General features: G+C 35.1%; 2 protein-coding genes and 1 non-coding gene across 4 annotated transcripts in view; 1 reads left to right on the top strand and 2 right to left on the bottom strand.

Moving 5' to 3' along the window:
• Window positions 1–24994, bottom strand: part of LOC106132453 (neutral ceramidase) — a 29156-nt gene extending 4162 nt beyond the window's left edge. For both annotated transcript variants that reach the window (XM_060947711.1, XM_060947712.1), the window contains exons 1-12: window positions 24631–24994; window positions 18042–18155; window positions 12031–12183; window positions 11197–11373; window positions 10317–10444; window positions 9181–9382; window positions 8594–8680; window positions 7673–7795; window positions 4690–4809; window positions 4369–4572; window positions 3100–3315; window positions 2399–2494 (exon numbers count right to left, since the gene is read on the bottom strand). In XM_060947711.1, the coding sequence (XP_060803694.1) occupies window positions 2399–2494; window positions 3100–3315; window positions 4369–4572; window positions 4690–4809; window positions 7673–7795; window positions 8594–8680; window positions 9181–9382; window positions 10317–10444; window positions 11197–11373; window positions 12031–12183; window positions 18042–18146 (1611 nt within the window). In that variant the 5' untranslated portion in view covers window positions 18147–18155; window positions 24631–24994. The remainder of the gene's footprint in view (window positions 1–2398; window positions 2495–3099; window positions 3316–4368; window positions 4573–4689; window positions 4810–7672; window positions 7796–8593; window positions 8681–9180; window positions 9383–10316; window positions 10445–11196; window positions 11374–12030; window positions 12184–18041; window positions 18156–24630) is intronic.
• LOC106132326 (STE20-related kinase adapter protein alpha) overlaps window positions 1–26515 on the top strand; it is a 204459-nt gene that overhangs the window by 49695 nt on the left and 128249 nt on the right. The gene's annotated exons all lie outside the window — the stretch shown is intronic.
• Window positions 3933–4132, bottom strand: LOC132902529 (small nucleolar RNA U3). The gene has a single exon (XR_009657158.1). It is a non-coding gene; the product is annotated as a small nucleolar RNA U3 (small nucleolar RNA).

The following is a 26515-nucleotide window of genomic DNA, read 5'->3' as shown; positions in this document are numbered from 1 at the left end:
TTCAATATTATAAATAAAGAACAAAGAGTTCCAGAACAATGGACAAAGTCAAAAATTATTTTACTGTACAAGAAAGGTGACCCGAAGGACATAGCCAACTATAGACCTATCAGTTTGCTGCAGTGCTTATATAAATTGTTCTCATCATGTCTCCTAAGTCGAATATCAACAAAAATTGACAATAATCAACCAGTAGAGCAGGCAGGTTTTCGCAAAGGTTTCTCAACAGTTGACCACATTCAAGTCCTTGACAGCATAATAGAGAAGTATAGAGAATTTCGAAGACCTCTCTACCTTGCCTTTATTGACTATCAAAAGGCATTTGACTCTATCTCACATACCTCTATCTGGCAGACATTGAAAGAGAATGAAATAGACGAACGATATTGTAATATAATACGCTTCATCTACGAGAATAGTACAAGTAGAGTTAGCTTAGAGACGTGTGGCCCAGAAATAAAAATAAATAGAGGAGTAAAACAAGGCGACCCTCTCTCTCCGAAGCTTTTTATTGCTGTGTTGGATACAATATTTAAAAAACTAGATTGGAGAGGCCTTGGTTTAAAAATACAGAACAACAACTTAACGCACTTACGTTTTGCTGACGACATAGTACTGTTCTCAGAATCAAGCCACCAACTAGAGAAAATGATACAGACTCTTCACCAACAAAGCTCACGAGTGGGACTAGAAATGAACTTGCAAAAAACCAAAGTTATGACCAACTCCGCAAAGTCACCTATAAAACTCGGTAACGTGAGTCTAGAATATGTGGATACGTACATCTACCTTGGAAAACAAGTTTCATTTCACGCCAACAGCAATATGGGAGAGATATCCAGAAGAATAAACGCATCTTGGCAAAAATTCTGGAGCCATAAGGAAATATTAAAAGGGGACCTGCCGCTTGCTCTGAAAAAGAAAGTAATAGATGGCGTAATTCTTCCCTGTCTCACCTATGGCGCACAAACTTGGACATACACGAAAAAGGTAAAAGAAAAAATAAGAATATGTCAATCGGCCATGGAAAGATCAATTTTAAAAATACGAAGAATACAAAAAATTAGGAACAGCTTAATTAGACGGAAAACGAAACTGATAGACTTCCTACACCACTCCATGAAATTAAAATGGAAATGGGCAGGACATTTGGCCAGAACTACAGACGGAAGGTGGACGAAACGAGTCGTAGTGTGGAAGGGACCTGTAGGAAAGAGAAGAAGGGGAAAACCACAACAAAGATGGGTCGATGAGATAAAGGGAAAAGCAGGAGAAAACTGGTACAACAAGGCAAAAGACAGAAAGAACTGGTTACAAATGGAGGAGGCCTTTACCCTAGAGAGGGGTTCTCATTCAAAAAAAAAAAAAATTAATATAAATAAATAAATAACAAACTGATAATGAAATTAATATAAATCCATAAATTGAAAATACTTAATTAACATACTTTTATAATTTGAATGCGAAATGAATAAGAATCAATGAATTGCATGAAACTAAACAAATAATGTAGCATGAAATGAGAAATTTATTTATTTAATAAAAGGCTTTTTTATTTTATTTTATTTATTTTATTAGATATACATATAAGTACATCACTTTAGGGCACTATAGGTCTTTAAGTTGTACTCATAGTTTACATGTAAATTTCTATTTGTAAACGACTGTTTGTTGCCTAAATAAAGATAAAAAAATTAAAAAAAAAAACGGTTTGGATGGAACTGGCCAGTTTTTGTGTTGTTTTTTTTTTCACGTTCGTTTATAGTTGGTTTTTTTTTTACAAGACACAATCTAATTTAATTTTTTTTTTCTATTTTTTTTGGCTGGTTTTTTTTTGGCATTTGATTAATTTTAAATAACCAGTTTTAAATATATGTAGTTGTTTCATAAGAAAAATCCATTAAGGTGAAATTATTTATTTTACTTTATTATACCTATACAGAGATTTGGTTTATAGTATGGTACTTAAATATGTTTATTATTTACTAGCTGTGCCCGCGACTTCGTCCGCGTGGAATAGTTATTTTGGGCATCATGAAGCCCTCAAGGATGAATAATTTTCCCCAATTTTTTTTTCACATTTTCCATTACATACTTCTTCGCTCCTAAAAGTTACAGCGTGATGTTATATAGCCTAAAGCATTTCTCGATAAATGGAATATTCAAAGAAAAAATACTTTTTTTCAATTCGAACCCTAATGGTTCCTGAGATTAGCACGTTCAAACAAACAAACTCTTCAGCTTTATAATATTAGTATAGATATCACTTCATGGAATAAATCCGCCATTGCAAGTTATTTATTTCTTGCAACTGTATAAATATCTGTGCAATAAAGATATAACAAACAAACAAATAAATAAACTCACAAGAAAATCCAAGTTTAGAAAACTTACTTACATTAAGTAAAGCTTCGGTAAGTTCAACATATTTGTTGAGATAAATGTCGAGCGTGTGAGGACCATATATTGTTGATGCCGCTTCGTAACGTTGCGCCTGAAATAAAAACTTGTTAATTAAAAAAAAACAGTATAATCAATTGAAATATTAAGATTTTATTCATATTTTTATACTAAACTAGCTGTGCCCGCGACTGCACCGCGCATAATGTATCTATAAATAATAATGAATAAATCATTAATCATTGGGGCGTCAAGGATGAATAATAATAAAATAAAATAAATGTATTTGTAAATCTAAATCTACTTAAATATAAATTTCGTACAATTATATTTTTTTTTATAAAAGTGAACTTTGCGAATCATTCACTAGCCAAATTTAAGTACATCAATACATACATATGGTCACGTCTATATCCCTTGCGAGGCAGACAGAGCAAACAGTCTTGAAAGGCTGAATGGCCACGTTCAGCTATTTGGCTTAATGATAGAATTGAGATTCAAATAGCGACAGGTTGCTAGCCCATCGCCTTAAAAATAATCCCAAGTTTCTAAGCCTATCCCTTTGTCGCCTTTTACGACACACATGGAAACAAGATGGAGTAGTCCTATTCTTGTTTTTATTGGTGCCGGGAACCACACGGTAGTAAAGTAAATCAATGTACAACACAAATTTAAAAATATATTTATCAAACTCAATACCTGATATTCCTCAGGCGTGGCTATATAATCTGAGTAAATGTTGGACAATCCAGCCAGCACCACCTTCTTCGCACCAGCAGTCTTCCTCACGACGTTCCTCAATCGCCTCCCGGACATGGTGGTGAATTCCCCTGGCACCGCTGCGAGGAAGAACCCTCCTATACGCGCGACTGCGCATGAGACTATGCGGGGTTGCCAGCTGTATGGGAATTTTATCTGCAGAAGATTTTTTTTTTTTATTATGACACGATTAAAAAATATTGAGAGATTGTTAAATTTTGTTGTTAGTGAATGTTTTAATGTACTTTTAACAACAAATGCTAAAGGACCTTTCATTTCACAGCCTTTTTACACTAAAATTCGTAATATTCTTCAAAAGCCTACAAAAAAAATTAAAAAGTACCTATTAATAAGACTAACAAAAACATTTTATTTCTTTGTACCTTACTAGCTGACTTATGTTTATTTTGAACCCTTATTTTAGCGTACACGAAATGGACAATTCATACAAGCTTTAATGTAATTTTTTTTTTTGGAAAATAAAAAAAATATCAGTTTATTTCACTTACACTTAATATTGTATTGTAAGAGTAAAAATTTTATTTAGGTAAATAAGTATGTAAATCATTTATTTTTATTTATTTACTTACATAAAATTTCCAGAGACCCCTTTCTTTATCATACAAATAATTATTTATACTTATAAATATTTTATTGTACGTATGTTATCATTTATTAAGGAACATCGATGTATTATTCACTTATTTCTCTTATTATTCAAACGTTCATGAGGGGCAATAATTTTTTTTAAAGTGTTTAAAAGAGTATCAAAAACCACTCAGAAAGCGACAGTATCCCACTCTCCCCCGAGGGGGAGCGAACGATCATCGAGGGCTGATAGTAAGCTACCACCGCCCGCCTCACGCTCAGGACACCGCGCCACGTCTCCTCATCATGGTTAGTGAGGCCCCGCGTATTGCGAGCGTCTATGCGAAGAGCTTACTATAGAAATGATCCTATGAAGTAAGGTCTTGATGTGAATGCGACGCCCGAGACAGGTCATACTTTGTTGAAGAACAACCATAGCGCGTTTCTGTTATGAAGTAAATAAACCAGCGCCATCTAGTGAAGCTTGGGGACTTATAAACAAAGCCGAGATTAGTTTGAGCGCCATCTAGTTTGCGCTTATGTAACTAATTACTTTTCGGGTGGGCTGCGTTGTAAAGTAGTGATTCCCATTTTTGATGTAAGTAAACTATTCTTACTCACTCGTCCAGTAGCGAACAATATCGGCTTAGGAGCGTGGCACTCAACGTCTTCCTTAGTAGGTTCCGCTATGAAGTCCCTGACAGCGTCCCAGAGAGGATTCCCACTTGTGGTGCCCTGTTTGAAGTCGAAAGCACCAGGGCCATCTGTTGTGCCCGCCGCGAAACTATAACCCATGGCGGGAAAGCAACCTGACACATTTCTGCTCTGAAATTAAAAATATAACATTTATAACTATAAAAAAAATTGAAATTAAAAAAAAACTATATTCTGTGACTACTTGTTCAGTAAAATAACAACAAAAATAACAACAATGTTACTCACTGCATTAAAAGTTTCAGTGACTGGATCGTACGGGTGGACTTCTTCCAAAGGCATATCAACGAACTGATGTACAACCCCCAAAGGCCCTGTCAGATCTTCTCCGGGTTGTTTCAGAACAGTCTGAAATTTCAAAAAACAATTGTCTTTTATTTTGATAAGAATAAAATTACAAAATTATTACGGTGACGTTTATTACGCCTTACATCCGATAGATGGCGCTGGGGGTATGTGCCTAGAAATGTTAATTTGTTTTTAAAAGTTTTTACATTTGCAATATTTAACAATTTTGAAGAGTTACCTAATTAGCAAAGAAAATTAATTTAGCGAATTGCTTTTTTTTACGTTATTGACACTTTTATTTTGAACAAAGCGAGTTTATTTTTGTACTGCGCAAACATTCTGTTCTTGTTATACTTAATTCAATGTACCAAATAAACATTTTTTTCTTTCTTCCTTCTTTCTTTAACATTTCCCGCGTGATTTTAGATATTTCTTGTTTTTTAATTTGTCCCCTTTTATATAGTTTTTTTTTTGGTATAACTATAATACCTAAGTACTTACATATTAAATTATCTATACATATAATAAAACAGTAAAAATATTTTGTCTGTACATTTAGTATTTTTGACTGAAATGGATAGAGGGACACTTAAAATGAATAATAGAAAGCAAAAAATTTTTTTTTAATTTCTTGTCTGTCTGTATGTATGATCACGATTATCTCCGAAAGTACTGAACCGATTTACTTACAACTTTCACCAGTTGCTTTGTTTTATCTCAGAAGAACATTTAAAGTTTGTTTCATCAAAATCGGTTCACTAAAAACAAAGTTATCGACATTTAAGTGAACTCAAGGCATGAGTTTGCCTGCAAATAAGTAACGAAATTTAAAAATCAAAGTCATTTATCATTATAGGACAGCAATACATATAATAAAACAGTAAAAATATTTTGTCTGTACATTTAGTATTTTTGACTGAAATGGATAGAGGGACACTTAAAATGAATAATAGAAAGCAAAAAATTTTTTTTTTAATTTCTTGTCTGTCTGTATGTATGATCACGATTATCTCCGAAAGTACTGAACCGATTTACTTACAACTTTCACCAGTTGCTTTGTTTTATCTCAGAAGAACATTTAAAGTTTGTTTCATCAAAATCGGTTCACTAAAAACAAAGTTATCGACATTTAAGTGAACTCAAGGCATGAGTTTGCCTGCAAATAAGTAACGAAATTTAAAAATCAAAGTCATTTATCATTATAGGACAGCATTATACCTACATATAACATATTATAAATATAAGTGAAAAGGCGACTAAGGGATGGGATTACAAACTTGGGATTCTTTTTTAGACGATGGCCGAGCAACCTATCACTATTTTAATCTCAATTCTATCATTAAGCCAAATAGCTGAACGTGGCCATTCAGTTTTTTCAAGCCTGTTGGCTCTGTCTACCCCGCAAGGGATATAGACGTGACCATATGTATGTAGTCTACTTTAATTTCGACACCGCAACGGCCTCGATGGTCCAGTGGTCAGCGCGTGAGACTCTGAAGTTGGCGGTCCAAGTTCGAGCCCCAACAAAAACAAGATATTTTTTTTATTACAAATATTTTTTTTTGTGCTGTTTGAGTATTTTATTTAAAACTAGCGACCCGCCCCGGCTTCGCACGGATGCACAGCCGATACTAAATATATGTCTATTAGAAGTTTAGAACTAACTAAAGGACCGCCTGCAAAGCGGCTAACTAAGTCTTGCTCCCGGCAAAAGTGTCACTTCTGCCTGCAGTCCCGCAGTGCAACCTGTTGTTTTAGGATACATAACAAAGAAGGACTGTTGTTTAGATCTAAGAAGAACTTTTGCGTAGGTGTAGTTTTAAGAACAAAATCTAAAAATAATGTCATGAAAATTATTAGACTTCGCGCACGACCGCTGCGTAGGGAGCCGGCCTCGCGCCGGGCCGTGCAGCAGAAATCGTAATATTTTAATTTCACCACAACTTCAAAACCAAACGTCCAATTTTAATTATTCAAAGACCAAATATTATCTAAATAAACTGTACTTATTAATGAAATTATTTATTTTGATAAGGATTTTTAAATGAAAATGTGGTTGTTGTGCCTCACTCGACATAGATAGGTATAGTGTGTCGCGGACTTTTTTGTAGATATTTATAAGATCTACAATTAATTAAAACATTTTATGGTTCTATCTTTTGTAGTTTAGGCAGCGTACGCAAAATAATTAACTTTTTGGTTGATTTTTTTCAGTTTGTGTCCGAAAAATCCAAATATATTACGGAACCCTATTTTTTTCCAAAATAAAATTTTAGTCAAGAGAAAGGAATTTTCTGACTATTCTGCAGGTATTAAGGATTGCAGCTTTCTGTAGGAGAATATAAGTAAGAGGGTGAATTTGTAGGCTTTCTAAACTATTACGGAGAGTCGTAGGTACAACGCCAGAAACGCTGAAATAATTATTGGGATAGTTTTTACGCTGTCTACACGCCATTGTGTTTTTAATTCGATAGCTAGATCTCTATATTTTGTTAGTTTCTCAGTGTGTGTGGATGTGAGGTTATGGGTATTTGGAACGGCTATGTCGATAAGGTAAACGGTTTTGCTATTTTTATCAAAAAAGGTAATATCAGGTCTATTGTGGTGAATAGTCTTATCGGTAATGATTGTTCTGTCCCAGTATATTTTTATTATTATTATAGTGTAGAAAACTAAAAGTCAAAATACTACATATAATAAAACGGTAAAAATATTTTGTCTGTACATTTATTATTTTGACTGAAACGGATAGAGAATTTTTTTTTTACATTTTTTGTCCGTTCGTCTGTATCTCACTGTATGATTAAGATTCAACTCGAAATTTACGCGGACGAAGTCGCGGGCAACAGCTAGTACTAACTATTAACATAATTTTATACACATAAGTAACGTTATATTCTCATCATATGAGAAAAAAACATACCATAGCAGTTTCAAACAGTTTGGTGGCAATTATCTTAGTACTTTGGAACATGTCGCGTCCCGGGCCCGACGCGAAACACCGTTCTTTTGGCAGCTCGCATAATAAGCTCTCCTGGTCACAGACCTATAAATAAATATGGATATTTAGCTTGGCCAATATGGATACATACATATGATCGCGTTTTTATCCCTTACGGGGTAGACAGAGTCAACAGCCTTGAAAAGACTGATAGGCCACGTTCAGCTGTTTGGCTTAATGATAGAATTGAGATTCAAATAGTGACGGGTTGCTAGCCCATCGCCTAAAAAAAGAATCCCAAGTTTATAAGCCTATCCCTTAGTCGCCTTTTACGAAATCCATGGGAACGAGATGGAGTGGTCCTATTCTTTTTTTTTATTGGTGCCGTGCCATGTGCCGTGTGGTTCCCGGCACCAATACAAAAAAGAATAGAACCACTCCATCTCTTTCCCATGGAAGTCGTAAAAGGGATAGGCTTATAAACTTGGGATTCCTATTTAAAGCGATGGGTTAGCAACCTGTCACTATTTAAATTCTATCATTAAGCCAAATTGCTGAACGTGGCCATTCAGTCTTTTCAAGACTGTTGGCTCTGTCTACCCTGTAAGGGATATAGACGTGACGTGTATGTATGTATGTATGTGTCGAAGCCAAGAGTGTTAAAAAAACGAAACGTTTCGCGCGTAGTTATCAGAATACCTACGTTTTAATTTTTTTTTATAACCTCTCAACAACCCCTGTAGCATGGCACGCGCGACTCCGTTTTTATCGCGCGAAAAACTATCGCTGTTTCGCTTTTTATCATGATGTGAAACGGGACAGCGATAGATTTTCGCGCGATAGAACGAGCAGGAGATTCTTACTTATACGTTACTTAAGAAGGTATATAGTTAAGGTAGTTACCTTCCCAGAGAATTCGCATCGTGGGCCCTTGATGTTGGGTGAGACATCGCCAAGATTTGTTGAAGCGAATGCGCAGACGACGCTACCCTAGAAATAAGATAATTCAGTAATGTATTAGAATAGAACAGAATAGATAAATTTTCAAAATTGGATACAAGGTATCAATTTATTGACGTCACATCACTTAAATCTAATTATATTTACTACCGCTTCCAAAGCGCACGTGTAGAAGAAGCGGCGGAACAAACTACACTGCAGCATTTTCACCGGACGTCAATTAACAAATATAAAACGCGGACGAATGCAAATTGTCTACATTATAAAAAAACGTCATTCCTTTATTCCTTTATTTAAATAACTAGAGGCCGCCCGCGACTTCGTCCGCATGGAAACCCTATCAATCCCGCGGGAACTCTGGGATAAAAAGTAGCCTATGTGTTATTCTGGGTCTTCAGCTACCTACATACCAAATTTCATGGTAATCGGTTCAGTAGTTTTTGCGTGAAAGAGTAACAAACATCCATACATCCATACAAACTTTCGCCTTTATAATAGTAGTAGGATTATTATTTTTTTTACTTATTTACCTTCCCAGGATGAGTGTTATTCCCGTTCAACGCCTTCTCCATCAGAATTGAGGCGTAGCCCACGTTATCTGAGGAGATGAGTCTGTTGGTGTTGTTCATGCTGGTGGGGTGCACTGCGAACCAGTTGATCACGCCCAGGACGTCGTCGGAAGCCGTGAGGAAACGGACTTGGGCTAAGGTTTTGTCCACGTCGTATTGGTATCTGAAAAAAATTGTAATATAATTAATATTTTCATTTATTTATTTAAACTTTATTGCACAAAAAAACAAAATGTACAAAAGGCGGACTTAATGCAGTTTGGCATTCTCTACCAATCAACCAGCTGACCAAACTGAAAAACTTGGTGGTGCGATAACGTGCACAGGCATACTGACAAAATACATACATTACAAAAAAAAATGCGTAAATACATACAAAATACATAATATACACTATAAATACATATACATACATAAAATATCAAATTAGGATGACCCATCATTAATCATATAATAATATATATATATATATAATATAAATATATACGGGACTAATTACACAGATTGAGTTAGCCTCGAAGTAAGTTCGGAACTTGTGTTACGAGATAGATAAACATCCAAGACCCAGGCCAATCAGAGAAAGTTCGTTACTCATGATGCCCTGGCCGGGATTCGAACCCGAGACCTCCGGTGACACAGACAGATGATTCGGAATAACAAAGGGATCGTTGAGGTGATAGATTCAAATGTTCTTAATTAGTCTCTGAAAGTATAGACAAAATAAAAAAAAAACAGTGATAAGTGGAAAGATGTGTCTATTTGTTTGTTTGTAAACTATAGCTTTAGTTTTTATGTACATACATACATACATACATACATACATAGGCATCAATACAAAAAAGAATATGACCACTCCATATCTTTCCCATGGATGTCGTAAAAGGCGACGACTTAGGGATAGGCTTACAAACTTGGGATTCTTTATTAGGCGATGGGCTAGCAACCTGTCACTATTTGAATCTCAATTCTATCATTAAGCCAAATAGCTGAACGTGGCCATTCAGTCTTTTTAAGACTGGTGGCTCTGTCTACCCCGCAAGGGATATAGACGTGACCATATGTATGTATGTATGTAATAAATAATTTAAATAACACACTTGGCTCGTTCCTCCGGTGGGTTCCTGAGATATGAAGTGGGAGACCTGTTGATGTTGGCACCCAGCAATTCAGCCTCGCCATACTCCATACGAGCTGGTGTAAGCTTCGTATGCGCCATCACTATGCTCTGAAACAATGTAATACCAGCATAACTAAAAACGCAACAGAATATAGAACAGAATACATTTATTTTCAAAATCGGATACAAGTATGAAGGAAGTGAGATATAAGTGCGAAGGAAGTATGCAGAGATCGTGGCAAGTGGAAAGAGGTAGTCTCTGCCTACCCCTCCGGGAAAGAGGCGTGATTTTATGTATGTATGTATGTATCGGATACAAGGTATCACCTTATTGACGTCACATTACTTAAATCTAATTATAACTACTTACGCTTCCAAAGCGATTTATTCCATCGATCGATTCCAACCTGTCAATATTTGATTCTCAATTCCATCATACAGCCATACCTACAGCTGAACGTGGCCTTTCAGTATTTTGATGACTGTTGGCTCTGTCTACCCCGCGGGGGATATAGACGTGATTATATGTTATGTTATGTATAGTTACATAGTGCCGTGTGAATTCCGGCACCAATAAAAAAAAGAATAGGATCACTTCATCTCGTTCTCACGGATGTCCTAAAAGGCGACTAAGAGATATGCTTATAAACTTGTCATTCTTTTTTTTAAGTCGATGAGCTAGTAATCTGTCACTTTTTGGATTTAAATTCTATCATTAAGCCGAACAGCTGAACGTGGCCTATCAGTTTTTCCAAGACTGTCGCCTCTGTCTGCCCCGTAAGGAATAAAGACGTGACTATATGTATGTACGTAGGTATATTTCTGTGAAAAAGGAAATAAACATTAATTGTTGCAATTACCTTGTAAATGCCAATAATGTAGGCCACATATGTCTCCTTGACGAAACCCAGGATAGGCAGATCGAATAGGAAATCCATCAGGAACCCCCCGGGCGTGGAGTGGGTGTGAGTGCCGCTGATGATCACGTTGTTCTCAGTGTACATGTCTCCGTAACGCTTCTTCAGTCTCTTGATGACCTACAATCGGAGAATCAATTTTTATAAACAAAACAAAATGGCCGCCGCCGCCGAGCTTGCATGAGAGTTATGAATGTAGATGAAGCGAAGGAAGTATGCAGAGATCGTGGCAAGTGGAATATGGATATAGACTCTGCCTACCCTTCCGGGAAAAAGGCTTTATTTTATTTATGTATGTATATTATATGTAAAACAAAGCTATTTCCCTTGCGGGGTAGGCAGTTTTCTTTTCTTTCTGGCAGGTTCGAATCCCGGCCAGTGCATGATGAGAAACGAACTTTCTCTGATTGGCCTGTTTCTTGGATGTTTATCTATATAAGTATTTATTATAATATATAGTATCGTTGAGTTAGTATCTCGTAACACAAGTGTCGAACTTACTGCTAGGCTAACTCAATCTGTGTAATTTGTCCCGTATATATTTATTACTAGCTTTCCCCCGCGACTCCGTCCGCGCGGATGTCGGTCTTAACGTGGATGGTTTATTTCTCCATTTTGAGTAACTCTGACAAAGACATGTTTTAAATATCTATTGGACCCAATTACGGCTAGGCCTATAATAATTAAGGAGATCCCTCTATTGAGCTACTGCTGTTAAGCTCGCATTCTGTAGTAAGTATTTTTATTTATTTATTTATCACATATGTATTTATTTACCTCTCTCCTCACCCCCTGGCCCATCATAGCGGCATCGACTGACACAAACACGATCCTCTGGCTGCTGTTTCTACCATCTTCTAGAACGAAAGCGCGGGAGAACTGTCTCAAATGGATGCCGTGACCGGTTTGTTCGAAATTCGCGTAGCCCATCTGAAAATTAAAGAAAAAATCTTAGGTCTTTACCTCAGATGTCGAATGACTTATCCAAGTGTTCGTTTTAAGTAGTAAAATAAATACATGCTGAACAAATAACACAGATTAAGTTAGCCTCGGATTAAGTAACACAACGATAGTTACTATATTTTATAATAAATACATAAATAGATAAACATCTTAGATCAGGTCTATCAGAAAAAGTTTGTTTCTCATCATGCCCTGGCCGGGATTCGAACCCGGGACTTCTGGTGTCACAGACAAGGTCACTATCGCTGTGCCACAGAGGCCGTCTAAAGACCGTTATAAATAACTAGCAGTGCCCGCGACTTCGTCCGCGTGAAATAGTTATTTTAGCCACCATTGAAACCCTCGAGGATGAATAATTTCCCCCGATTTTTTCACATTTTCCAGTATTTCTTCGCTCCTAATAATTGCAGCGTGATATTATACCTATAGCCTAAAGCCTTCCTCGATAAATGGACTATTCAACACAAAAATAATTTTTCAATTTGAACCAGTAGTTCCTGAGATTAATGCGTTCAAACAAACAAACTTTTCAGCTTTGAAAAGAAATTAGTATAGATATAAAAACCTTGAAGTTTTTTGTAACTAAGTAGGTAAGACTGAAACAGTTTAGGTATTTATTGTAATTGTCTACCCCGTCCACATTGATATAGTATGCATAAAGCACTGTACAATGGTACTGATAAGATACTTTTCATAAGACGAAGACTACATTAGCTCATTGAGACTTTTATAATGCGTCGTGTAGATGATTCACTGCATCGATTGTTTAAAAAAAAAATATGTCATTCAAGGGGACTTATGTTAGTAAACTACTAATCTTAAAACATGATATCAATATTTTGACTCTATAAAAAATCATCACAAATGTAGGTCTAAAAACGTTTGAGTAGAACTTTGTAAAAAGCATAATAGGTACATTTTTTTTCATAACTTTTTGTATCAAAGGTCGGTAAGAAACTAGACCCAATGTTACCTGACTACAACGGAGATGTACTTATACAAAATCGAAGTAATAAATAAACATAAGATGCCTGTGCAATTCTGCAAATAATTAAGTAATATTTACACTGCAAGTCTTAACCCTAAATGACCCGCATTAAAAACAATGGTTTGTTTGACCTCAAAAACATGTGACTGTTACGAAAACATAACTTAGTAACTAAGCCTGTTTGTCAAATACACGACAACTAAGTTACTTACATCTTAGGCAATATTGCATCTTTGTTAATATATAGTATCATAAAACAACTGTTGTTCCAAACCCTTAAAAATATTTGTTTTTCAATTCAATTCAAAATATTTATTGCATATCATAATTTCATAAAGTATCTAATCAGTTGAATTGTAGTAGAACTGCTTATAAATAGGTACAATATGAACCCGGTTAGGCATCGCAATTTTAAAATAATGTCACGGCGCGGCGGGCAGTTTTGTGTCGGCTATTATGTATGATGAATGTGACAATAATAAAAAAGTCGTATTATATTTGGATTTTATTTCAATTTGCTTTCATGTCGTTACTACAGAACTGCTAAGGAATGGCCTTATAAACTTGGGATTTTTGTTTTAAGCGACAGGCTAGCAACCTGTCACTTAATGAATCTCAATTATTATATAATTAAGCCATACAGCTGAACGTGGCCTATCAGTCTTTGCAAGACTATGCGGCTCTTTCTTCCCCGCAAGGGATACGATAGAGAGACGTGATTATATCTATGAATATAACTGTCGCTCGAGAAGTTTCGGTGTTCTTCCAGAAAAATATCGAATTTTTTTAATCTCCCGGCTCCCCGTACGCAGGTAAATTTATTTGCTGACAACGATAAAAAAGGGTCATTCAAGAAAGCCACAGATTTTCGAGAGATCTTTTTTATACTATTTATAAATAATACCTACAGGTATTAAACGCGCAAATAACGTACCTTTATATTATGTCGGACGTTTCGAATCATCAGTCACTGGACATGGACGACAGTAGCTCGATTCGAAACGTCCGTGATAAAATAAAGGTAAGTACTTTACGTGCGCATTTAATTAATTATTTATAAATGTACGAACGTGAAATTGAAAAAAAAAGCTATTGAACCACTAGACTACATAGGATTTCTCTATTTCAAATCTCTATACCCAGCGTTTTGGGGTTGGCGTTAGTACCTAAATCAGTCAGTGTCTATGATCACGTCTTTATCCCTACGGGTAATCATAGCCAGAAATCATACCTACTGTTATATTAGACGAGACTCGTTTATGTCATAGTGTCTATTAAAATTAATTCAATGAGGTTATAATCCTTCACCACATAGCCTTGGGCTTATAAAAATAACGCATCTGCCTGCGACACGTATCTACTTAATTATTTAAAAAAAAACTGGTTTAACATCTTCCGGTCAAGGATATCTTACGACTAACACAATGGGTGTGTCTGGGGGTTCATAACAATACCTTTATCGGAAGGTCTTATAGCGTTATTGTCTGTATTAATTGTAGATACCTCCTCCTTTTAGAAAGAAAGATACTCGTAAGGCTGTGAGTGGCCGTGTTATGTACCAAATCTTTAAAAAAAAACAAACTTAATCCAAGTACATATTTTTCTAAATCCGAAGACTGTTTTATAATTTGTTATGTTTCTTTTTATGTGCAATAAAAAGTTTACAAACAAACAAAAATTTTTTATTTTTTTGTCAATCTTAAGCGTTGACATTTTTTAGATAAGAACGCGAAGCCTGGGTTAATCTAGGTATGGACTTTTTCCATTTTTACCTGACTGAGTTTAAAATCGTACTTGTGACTCAGATGCACGCAATGAAATATAGATAGATAGTAGGTAGATAAAACTGTTTATTGCACCATAAGAGTAAACCATACAAAACAGCACAAAACAGACAGAGATGGTACAAAGGCGGAATTATCGCTAATGCAATCTCTTCCAGTCAACCTATAATTATTTAATGTAATTTATTGAAATTGAAAATAGGAATATCTTATTATAGCACAAAAACTTCTTTTAGACGATGGGCTAGCAACCTGTCACTATTTGAATCTCAATTCTATTCAAGCCAAACAGCTGAATCAGTCTTTTCAATAATGGCTCTGTCTACCCCGCAAGGGATAGGTATAGACGTGATTATAATGTATGTACGTATAAAAAAGGGAATAAAATTGTAATATACTCTATTTGTGATGATTATTATCGTTACTTATTACTAATAAAAAAATCTCTTTAAAATGATAAAGTATTCATTTAAATGTTTTACATACATACAAACATGTTACTGTCTAATCATCATCATAACAGACGTAGGACGTCCATTTCTGTACATATGCCTCCCCCAATGACTTCCACCACTGTCTTATCCGTGACAGACAAAGACGTAATGATTAGACAGAGCCAACAGTTCCAAAAAGACTGAAAGACCACGTTCAGCTATAAGTATGACGCTTTTGCCGAAAAAGCTGTTGGAGGAGCGTTAAATCTCGCCTAAAACTATCCCGCTGTAATAGTAAATGCCCTTCAGGCAAACTATGTTCTCAAAGTCCAAAAAAAATAGTTCGTAAATACTTTATTGTACATAACAAATTTTAAGCTTACATAAAAAAACATTAAAAAAATAACAATGCACAATAGCGGACTTATCCCTATGAGGGATTTCTTCCAGTCAACCAGGTAACTCAAAGAAACATATCAAGTTAAGGGACAGTAGCTACAGCTAGGTAGAATGGTAAAAACACTTAAAGAAAAGAACACAGCAAAATAAACATATTTAAATAAAATAAAAATGTACCTACTTAAATAAAATAATACAATATACATCCTACTATTATTATAAATGCGAAAATTTGTATGTTAGTATGGATGTTTGTTACTCTTTCACGCAAAAACAACTGAACCGATTACGATGAAATTTGGTATGTAGTAGCTGAAGACCCAGAATAACATAAAGGCTATCCCGGAGTTCCCGCTGGATTGATAGGGCTTCCATGCGGACGAAGTCGCGGGCGGCCACTAGTAAGTACTTATATACATATAAATCTTAACATGAGACAGAACAACATTACCAAGGAAATTTTTAAACGCATTAAAATCTTCCTATCTTTATGATCTCAATTAAGTACCTACAACTGATCAAAGAGTCAGATAGCGCTAAATTAATTAGTCATCACTTAATGTCCATTACAGTTCATTCGCCTGTTGTATCTAATTACGATAATGTTTCTCAGAAAAACAAAACAACCTTGATCAAGTGCAATTTCAAGTGTTTAATTTGCAACCATTTTGAATTCTGTTTTTTTTTCAGTAGATAAAGCTAACAGTGTTGAAAAAACTGAAAGGCCGCGTTCAGCTGTATGGCTTTATGATGGAATGAGATTCAAATAGTGTGACAGTAAAAACGGGAATCCCAAGTTTATAACTATACTAAAAGCACACACAGCTATACAAAAAAGCTGAACGTGTTTCAAGACTGTTGGCTCTGTCTACCCTGCAAGGGGTATAGACGTACGTGTGTATGTATGTCAATGTTAAAAACCGCGTTCTTACATAGGGTACATTTTTTTCCATAAAAACAACACCTAAAATACTAAAATAGGGGTGAAAGCTTGTATGAAATAACTTGATAAGTTAAAAATACAGATTCAAGTTGGACGAAGGCGCGGTAGACAGCTACCTTTATCAATATAATGAATCATTTTTGTCACAATGAAGACTTACAACTTATCAAGATTACCTTTATCGTACAAAGCTTGATTTGATAAACAAAGTAGAAATATTAGAGTTCACTGTTCAGATCACTGAGTCACTTGTCTGAGTGAAGCCGTGCGGTTCCCGGCACACAAAGCAGAAAATAATAGGACCACTCCATCTGTTTCCCATGGACCTTCCCTCTCTTAGATTTACTATACTAGTATGCTCTCTATAGAGCAAATTTCACCATTATGGTCAACGTTTATCTAGTGCTGTGTGGTTCCCGGCACCAATACAAAAAATAATAGGACCACTCCATCTCTTTCCCATGGATGTTGTAATAGGCTACTATGGGATAGGCTTTTAAACTTGGGATTCGTTTTTTAGACGATATGCTGGCAAGTTTCACTATTTGAATCTCAATTCTATCATTAAGCCGAACGTGGCCTAGGTATCAGTCTTTTCAAGATTGTTGGCTCTGTCTACCAAGCGAGGGATAAAGACGTGACTATATATGTATGTATGTATGTACGTGAGTCAATTACTCCCCAATCAAATTGAGTCTTTGTCCGTTGTAAGATTACAAACAATGCAATAACACCACGATCATGTTTAGTTTGCGAAACACCGACTCCGTCGCGGAACGTATGTTTTGTAATTCCAAGGTCATGTGGTAAAAGGGTTGTTAGTGTGACCTTCTTACAATAATGCTGGTATTTTTTTTAGATTGTTTCTTTATGTAAAAGGTAATGGCGACTGATAGGTAGGTTCAATGCACAGATGGCAAGTGACAGAAGTAATTGAAATCTACTGGACGGATTTTCATAAAATCTGGTTACAAGGGGTTTGATATAACCTGAAATAGTTACATAATAAGTACTTTTTACCCTGTATTTCCCACGGGGCCCAGCTAGTGGAATATCACTACATAGTATAAAACAAAGTCGCTATTTTAGTCTGTTTGTCTGTATGCTTAAATCTTTAAAATTACGCAACGGATTTTGATGCGGTTTTTTGTAACAGGTAGAGTGATTCAAGAGGAAGGTTTTTATGTATAATAACATTTATAATTTTGCACCCGTGCGAAGCCGGGGCGGGTCGCTAGTAATGCTATAAAGTGCGTTCCGAGTGCATCTGTACTTACAAATCCGATCTCTGCCGGTGGGCCGGTGACGTCTGCGATGCCCACGCCGACACGCAATGCTGACGCTGCGCTTACGCATACCAGCACGCACCAACACCACAACATGGCCTGAAACTGAACAATAATGATATTATATAATTACTAGCTGTGCTGATATAGGGATAGGCTTATAAAATTGCGATTCTTTTTTTTTAGGCGATGGGCTAGCGACCTTTCACTTTTTGGATCTCAATTCCATCATAAAGCAGCAAGCAGCTGAACGCGGCCATTCAGTCTTTTCGGGACTATTGGCTTTGTCTAGCCCGTAAGGGATATGGACGTGACTATATATGTATGTATGTATGTACTAGCTGTGCTGGCAAACGTTCTTTTGTCATATAAATATTTTTTAAGTAATTTCTAGTTAAATGACAATGGACAACCCTTATCACTAAGGGTTATGATAAAATAGATGTCGGCCGATTCTCAGATCTACTCAATATGCTCACAAAATTTCATTAGAATCGGTCAAGCCGTTTCGGAGGAGTACCTACGGGAACGAACATTGTGACACGTGAATTTTATATACATAAAAGATGAAATTAATATTTAAGAGCGTAAAAAAGGAGTAATTAATTATCATTATATAGTTTAGTCCTATTTCTAAAGTAACGAAAACCACACGGCACACCCGGGGTACTGTCAATATAAATCTGAATTGATTATTGTTATTTCTCTCTCAAAAGACTTATGTCAAAGCCTCGATAATGAACTACATAGGTATATAAACTGATTGAACTGCGCAAGATTCATAAGGATTCAAAACACGCGCGTCATTGACAGACCTTCCGCGTCCGAGAGACCTGAGTCACATGGTCTGTGACCTCTGAAGACACCAGGGAAGGTACAGTTAGGAAGTTGATAGAGGAACTCGGTAACATGACCATCTTTTGTTTGTTTGAATTAATTGGTGAATTAAAAATGAGGAAAATTGAATTAAAATATCATTGTCTTCACATCTGGGATTAAATATAATATTTAAATAAATATACAAAAAGAATAGGACCACTCCATCTCTTTCCCATGGGTGTCGTAAAAGACGACCAAGGGATAGGCTTATAAATTTAAGATTCTTCTTTTAAGCGACGGGCTAGCAACCTGACACTATTTGAATCTCAATTCAATCATCAAGCCAAACAGTACAGTAAGTACATTGTTAGTAAAATTTCTAAAACCTTCTCCTTAGTGTAACAAATACTTTCCTGAAAACCACATCAAAACCAGTTCAGCGAAACGCGAGATAACCACGGGCAAACATACACGCATAAATTGAGAACCACCTTTTTTGCAGGAGGTTAAAAAGTACAGGAAGGCAGTAGTAGTAAGTAGCATTTTCTCGTCTACCAGAAACTAAACTTTTGTTACTATGCAATTTTCCTCTAATATGTGGCACTTAGAAATACATACTTAGAACAAGACGCACGTATTAGAAGTCAATATTTGGCTTGTCTACAATCAATGATCGTTTGCTGACCACAGATCAAATGTTAAAAGTTATTTTAAGACATGGACAAATATCAGGAAGTAGACAATATATTTTATATAAGGATATTCAGTAAAAACTTATTTTTAGGATACATACATAGGTACTTACATATAATCACGTCTATATCATATGCGGGGTAGACAGAGCCAACAGTGAGGTTATTGTAATCATTGGATTCCACGTAGAAGATAACTTAAGCCCATATTGTCTCCGTTAAAATTTGTCAGATAAAAAAGGTATGTTACGTGCGCGTTTAATATCTGTATTATTTACAAATATCATCCTTTGTAAACGGTTATTTTCATTGTTTTGATTAGTGTACTAGATAGTGAAGTCATAATGGATCAACGAATGGCCTCGATGTCAAGTTCAAGGCGATTGTTCCGCACTTTCACAGTCCGGCGGCGGTGGAGGGGTCCGGCGTATACAACAGTAGGCAGGGAAGTACCTATCTTTTGCACGGTTTTGTAAATGGAATTCGATAAAATTTTGCCAAACTCTGTAGAGACATACGAGTATCATATCCCAATAAACCAATTTACTAAGTACACATTTTTCTTTAAATGGTTTCTCCGCAGATTTTTTCTCCAGATCGTAAAAAAATATAGATAGACTATATGGTACAGTTTCGATATATTCGGAAATTTATTTCTTAATTTTTAGCAAATGAGAACAAGGCAATCCTACCGATAGCTAGCATGCAAAAATGTGACCTCACTGAAATCAATGAAAATTGATACAATAGCAACGCAACACAGTAATACACGAGGTCAATAATTTTCCCCGTTTTTTTTTACATACTTCATTATTTTTTCGCTCCTTATAGTTGCAGCGTGATGTTTTATAGCCAAAAGCCTTCCTCGATAAATGGCCTATTCAACGCAAAAAGAAATTTTTAAATTCGAACCAGTAGTTCCTGAGATTAGCGCGTTCAAACATACAAACTCTTGAGTTTTATAATATTAGTACCTATATAAGAGGCTGAACAAACCAAGGCTTCCAACAGAAGTGCATTACAGTACCAAGCCGTGGAAACTTGCAATGATGAAAGTGCAGTCATTGTGAAACGCACTGCGGGCATCTGTGCAACATTAGTACTTACTGCATTTACTTCCTTATTAAACTTGTATAAATTATTGAACATAATCTAATACTAATTTTATAAATGCGAAAGTTTGTATGTCAGGATGTCAGTATGGATGTTTGTTAGTCTTTTACGCAAAAACTACTGACCTATTACGATGAAATTTGGTATGTAGGTAGCTGAAGACCCAGAATAACATATAGGCTACTTTTTATCACGGGGTCCCGCGGAATTGATAGGGTTTCCATGCGGACGAAGTCGCGGGCGGCCTCTAGTAATCCATATTTTATTACTGTAAGTAATAACAAGTAGTGCCAATACAAAAATAATGGGACCACTCCATCTCTTTCCCATGGATGTCGTAGTAGGCGACTAAGGGATAGGCTTACATACTTGGGATTCTTTTTTAGGCGATGAGCTAGCAACCTGTCACTATTTGAATTTCAATTCTATCTTAAAGCCAAATAGCTGAACGTGACCTATCAGTCTTTACAAGACTGTTGGCTCTGTCTACCCCGCAAGGGATATAGACGTGCTTATATGTATGTATGTAAGTAATAACACGCAAAAATTAGAGACTTTCTCTTCTAAATTTTTTCGTGTTGCACCATCCGCCACAATGCTTCCTTCCGGACCCGAGGTCCGCTTTCCGCCATTGTTCCTTCAACTTTTTCCTGTTAGTTTCTTACCTCTTCACTTATAAACCATTGAACAGATTTTTATGTTATATTGCAAAAGTACATAAAGCTGAAGTAGAACCACGGCCAGATCATGATAGGAAATAAACTTTTTCTTATTCGCTTAGATTTTGGATATTTATCTTTTTATAAGTATTTGTGATTGTGCATGTATTTCCAAAATAATGTCTATTTTTAGTTAAAAGTAGGATAACAAAGCATAAAACGTGATGTTTGCTATGATTCATACTGACACTATTATTGACAATTTCAAATTCTTTATTGCATATCATAAAGTATATCAGCTAAATTACAATTAGTTTGCTGCTTATAAATAGGTACAATATGAACCCTGTTGGGCATCGCAATTATAAAATAATATGGAACGGCGGGCAGGTTTATGTCGACTATTAGGTTAAATATAAAAATAAAATAAAAATGTCGTATTATATTTGGAGAGAACATTAATAAGTAATTTAAAATGAATATAATTTATAACATGTATTTAATTGATAAAAGTATATGTATATAATAATGAAAAATAATTTAAATGTCAATATTTCTATCGTTTAACAACTCGTCCAGTGTATAATAGCATTTATCGGTCAAAAGTAGTTTTAAGTTTTTAATAAATAAGTTCATATTTTCTTCTTTTCTTACGCAGTCAGGTGGCAAATAAGGTCTTCTTATGTGATATTTACACAATATTTACAAGTCACATCAAATAATTATATTTAGATAAGTACTTAATGTTTCAGTTTTGATAAAAAATCGATAAATAAAAAGTCATGAGATTTTTTAAAAATTGAATTTGTAGGGAAATGCAATTTATATTATATCATATTCATTACTATTAAGGTCAATTACATTTTATCTTTTATCGGATTAGGATACTCTGGACCTGACCTTTCACCAGGACGCGTTTAGATCAAGGTTAAATTTAAAATTTACCGTAAATTTACGTTTGTATATTTACCTAAGTAGTAAATAAAAGACATACAGTTCATTTATCATCTCATAACTTTGTACAAAATGTATGTAGGACAAATTAACTTGACCGCGGGTTTGAATGTGTTAATTATGAAGTCAGTATTCCGACGAATTATCCTTCGCCTACCGGCTTGCCTTGTAGAAATGAAGGGGGCGACCCTGTTTGGACTGCTCGGCAAAATCATATGGATAACTGTAGATATATTTAGTCAATATAATTTTTTTATCTTATCTGTTCAAATTAAGGATTTCCTGGTAAAGGGTCAGGTCAAAAGTACCCGAAACCGCCGAGCTTGCATGAAGAGAGTTATGAATGTGGATGAAGCGAAGGAAATATGCAGAGATCGTGGCAAGTGGAAAGAGGTAGTCTCTGCCTACCCCTCCGGGAAAGAGACGTGATTTTATGTATGTATAATTTTTTTTATATCCCAACCTATGTGTTACCACATAGCGTTGCCAGGCGCCCGGATTAAGCCGGACATGGACGGACCAATCAAAAGAAACCGGTGTCCGGACTGCCCGGCTTTTGTTAGGCTTTTTTCTTCGAGGTGGCGAGCTCAGGCGACGAGATTTTAAAAAAATTCAATTTTTTTATCGTACATACATATAGTCACGTCTATATCCCTTGCGGGCTAGACAGAGCCAACAGTCCCTGAAAAGACTGACAGGCCACGTTCAGCTTTTTGGCTCGATGATAGAATTTTTTATCGTACCTATTAATATTGAGACATAATCCTCAAATAATGTAGGCTGTCTACCCAAATGTCCGCCGAAACTAGCTGGTCTGACCGGCTATATAAAGTTTGGCGAACCTACTGGCACGTACGAGTATGTTGAAAAATTGTACCTACTCTACGGACGCTGCGTAGAATTTTTTTTTTAATGAAAAATTGCTACTTCTCATCCGGTATGTCTCAAATTCTAGGATAGTATAGCAGGTGCTGTACTGTTATATTTTATAGCTGTTTCCTAAAATAATCCCACACATAAAATTTTCCCACAAATAGGTATAAGTATAAGAATACAAAAAACGATCTCATCCTGAAAAATAGAAGCTGCCTACGATAAACAACTACCTACGTAGGTACTTAGTCGTGAAGAAAGGCATAAAAATCAAGAAAATCCCAATTGCTCTCATCTATGTATGTATGATAGTAGCGTGGAAAATTATCGCTATGACTTACCACCAAAGTAAAAATTTGAGAGAGCTCCCGACCTACCTATTCACTACCGATTTTTTTCTAAACTCCGCTTGACAAAATCAGTGACAAAACATTCATGATCATCAGTCTTTGTTATGGTTTAACTGCGGCGTCGTACGAGCGTCAATTGGATCAAAACAGTTTTATGATTCATACACGACAAATTCAGAGTGTATTAGGTAGTTATATTTTATAGACTAGAATATGGAATGTGCGTCAACAGACAAAAGATATCCGACACCGGTTTTCTTATCAGTCTGAAGATAGGTTTATTATTTTTAAGGTGAGCGGGCAGGGAATGCATATAGTTAATACCTATGATGAAGATGGTTCAATAATTGAATGTAGGCGACATAGGCAGACGCATTTTTTGTATCATTGACGCCTGGGGTTGAGTAAATATAGGTACCTAAGGTAAAGAAAATCCAAAAATTCATGGGTGTACACCTATACCCATGAATTTTTGGACACCACATACACCTGTATAATAAGATTTAGGGATAGAAACAAATTGCTATTTTACACAGCTCAATGAAATTTGCAGAATTTGTGTGACTTTTGCAATCTGAACAGGAAGAAAAGCAGCTGCCGTGTGTGCTTAAGCATGTTTTCTAAAAGATGTAATTACCTATTCTGTTTATAGTAAATCTATCAAACAATCAACTAAGAATTCCCTTTCATACGTTGGTTCATATGATAGGGAATTAAAAATGGCGCGTATTTTCAATTCAAAGATCGGTCTATTCGAATCGAAAATAGGCGCCATTTTTAAAGAATTTCTTCGTGTTAACTACCAATAAAGTATTTATTGTACAAAAGGAAACAAAAGCCATTTTTTATAATTTAAATTGATTGAACACTCATATTAAGTATAATAAAATAGAAATAACCGGAAATAAAACAACATTAGCAAATCATTAGTGAATATTGATATTGACAGGATGTACTGCAACGAAATAATTAGGAAGTCAAATAAGCAACAAATATAAATTTCAAACACGCATCTACTATTTTTTCTTTATTTTTTTAAACAATTATAAAAGTCAGCTTCGTCAATAAATGATGCTTTAGGTTGTATAGTAGGTAATAGTTAAATAAAATCAATTCTTACCTATTTTGAATCCAAATTAAATGTTAGGCAATCTACCTAAATGCCAATCTCACTCACTCACCAACTCACGTTACAAAAATCCTTATTCACTCCGGGATACTGTAATAACGAACGTCGGTAAAAGTGAAGTTCTTTGAGTTCAATATACGGATTCACTTCAAATACATATTAAATGATCACATTATGTTGAAAATAACACACTTTAATTGTTATTGTATAGGTATATCAGTAAAAGTTTTGGGTCGATTATTATTACGATTTATTTAAGCGCGATCTTTTGTTGTTGTCGAATCATATATAAAAGCGACGTGCGCTTCCCCTCGACGATCAAGACGCACTAAATTGTTATTGTATGAAATGAATGATGTGATGTGATTGTTTTGTTAAACCAACTCCAGCCAAAGCCAGTACAAATTATTATGACTGACTTCGGTCATTGCAAGCTTACATACCTACTTTAGTACGCGGCATCCTTCTTGTATCGCCAATCCCACGGGAACAGCATGTTTTCTGGGAGAAACTACTAGATTAAGTAGGTCTACTATGTCCTTATTTAATATAGTAATACCAGCTCCTGAGTGACAGAAGTAATGATTATAATAATACAAACATTTTTTTATTATATGGACACAGAACATTTTAAACATAAAAAACAATCTTGATATGTTGTTTTAATCAAATAACACAAAATATATGGTAATTACGACTAAATAATATCTTATTCCATTTTATTTTTCTCATGACTAAGAATTAATTTATAAATGAATTTTTCAGCAAAAAATATGTATCAATATTGAAACATAAGTGTTTAAGTACCTTACTAAAAAGTACTTAAACAAGTAGGTAGTAAAAATTTCAGGTTTAGATTTATTTGACCGAACATTTATCTATTATATCTGTGCATTTATCGGACAAACTTATCATGTCGCATTTGTAAGAACAAAGAAATACATAAGTTTCTTTCTACTCGTAAATAAAATCAGACAGTCCCTTACCTAACCTACCTAGGATGCACCTTTTGACCATGACAGGAGTTCAATTTCAGAGTTCTCGCTTCGAGAATAATAAATTTGCGAATCTTTTATTATTGTCCTTTTTTTATAAAAAAAGTTATAATAGCTTATTAAAAGTACCTAGTTAATTTTATGTATTTTACTTAGTTATTCCTTAGTCGCCTTGTTAGACATCAATAAAAAATACTGCATTGTTTGCTGCTGATTGTTATCGCGTCGAATTTTTAAGTAGGTAAGTAGGTATTTATAGTTTTGGCGCTATAATACAGTATAATACAGTGCTCTAAAATTTAATGTAGGTACCTACATAATGTTAATTAATACTGAACTACCGGAAATGAAAAGATTAAATTTGAGTAAATAATATAATAAGATATCCGGCTTAAACCTAATACCGGAAGTATGTTGCTTTCTCCCGATTGTCTGAAAAAATTATGACGTTTGACAAATTTTGTACACAGTTTGTGTACAAAATTTGTCACACACAACACAAACGGCTCAACCAACAAGTAAAGAAGAGAGAAAGAAATATGTGATTGAAAAACTAAACATTTAAAACTTTTCATCAGTACCTACCTATAAAGATTTTAATTTTGCAGTGTAAGTTAAAAAATCGGGTATTTTCTAAGTTAACGTTAACGTTTTAACCAAATAGGTGGGTACCAATTTGTGCTTAATAATAAAAAAATAACTGTGTTTGGAATTAACAGAAAAAGTTGTTTGTTTGAAATTCGAATGTTATAAAGTGAAGGTTGAAATGTGAAATTCTTTAGGTAGGTATTTATCGAGAACTTTAAAAATAAACCAAAGTTATAATCTAATTATTTTAAGGTTACAAAGACTCAAAGGTCATCGCTCCAAAAACAACATAA

Source organism: Amyelois transitella, chromosome 14, assembly GCF_032362555.1.
Source record: "Amyelois transitella isolate CPQ chromosome 14, ilAmyTran1.1, whole genome shotgun sequence".
Classification (NCBI taxonomy): Eukaryota; Metazoa; Arthropoda; class Insecta; order Lepidoptera; family Pyralidae; genus Amyelois; species Amyelois transitella.
This window is presented reverse-complemented; position numbering and strand designations above follow the sequence as displayed.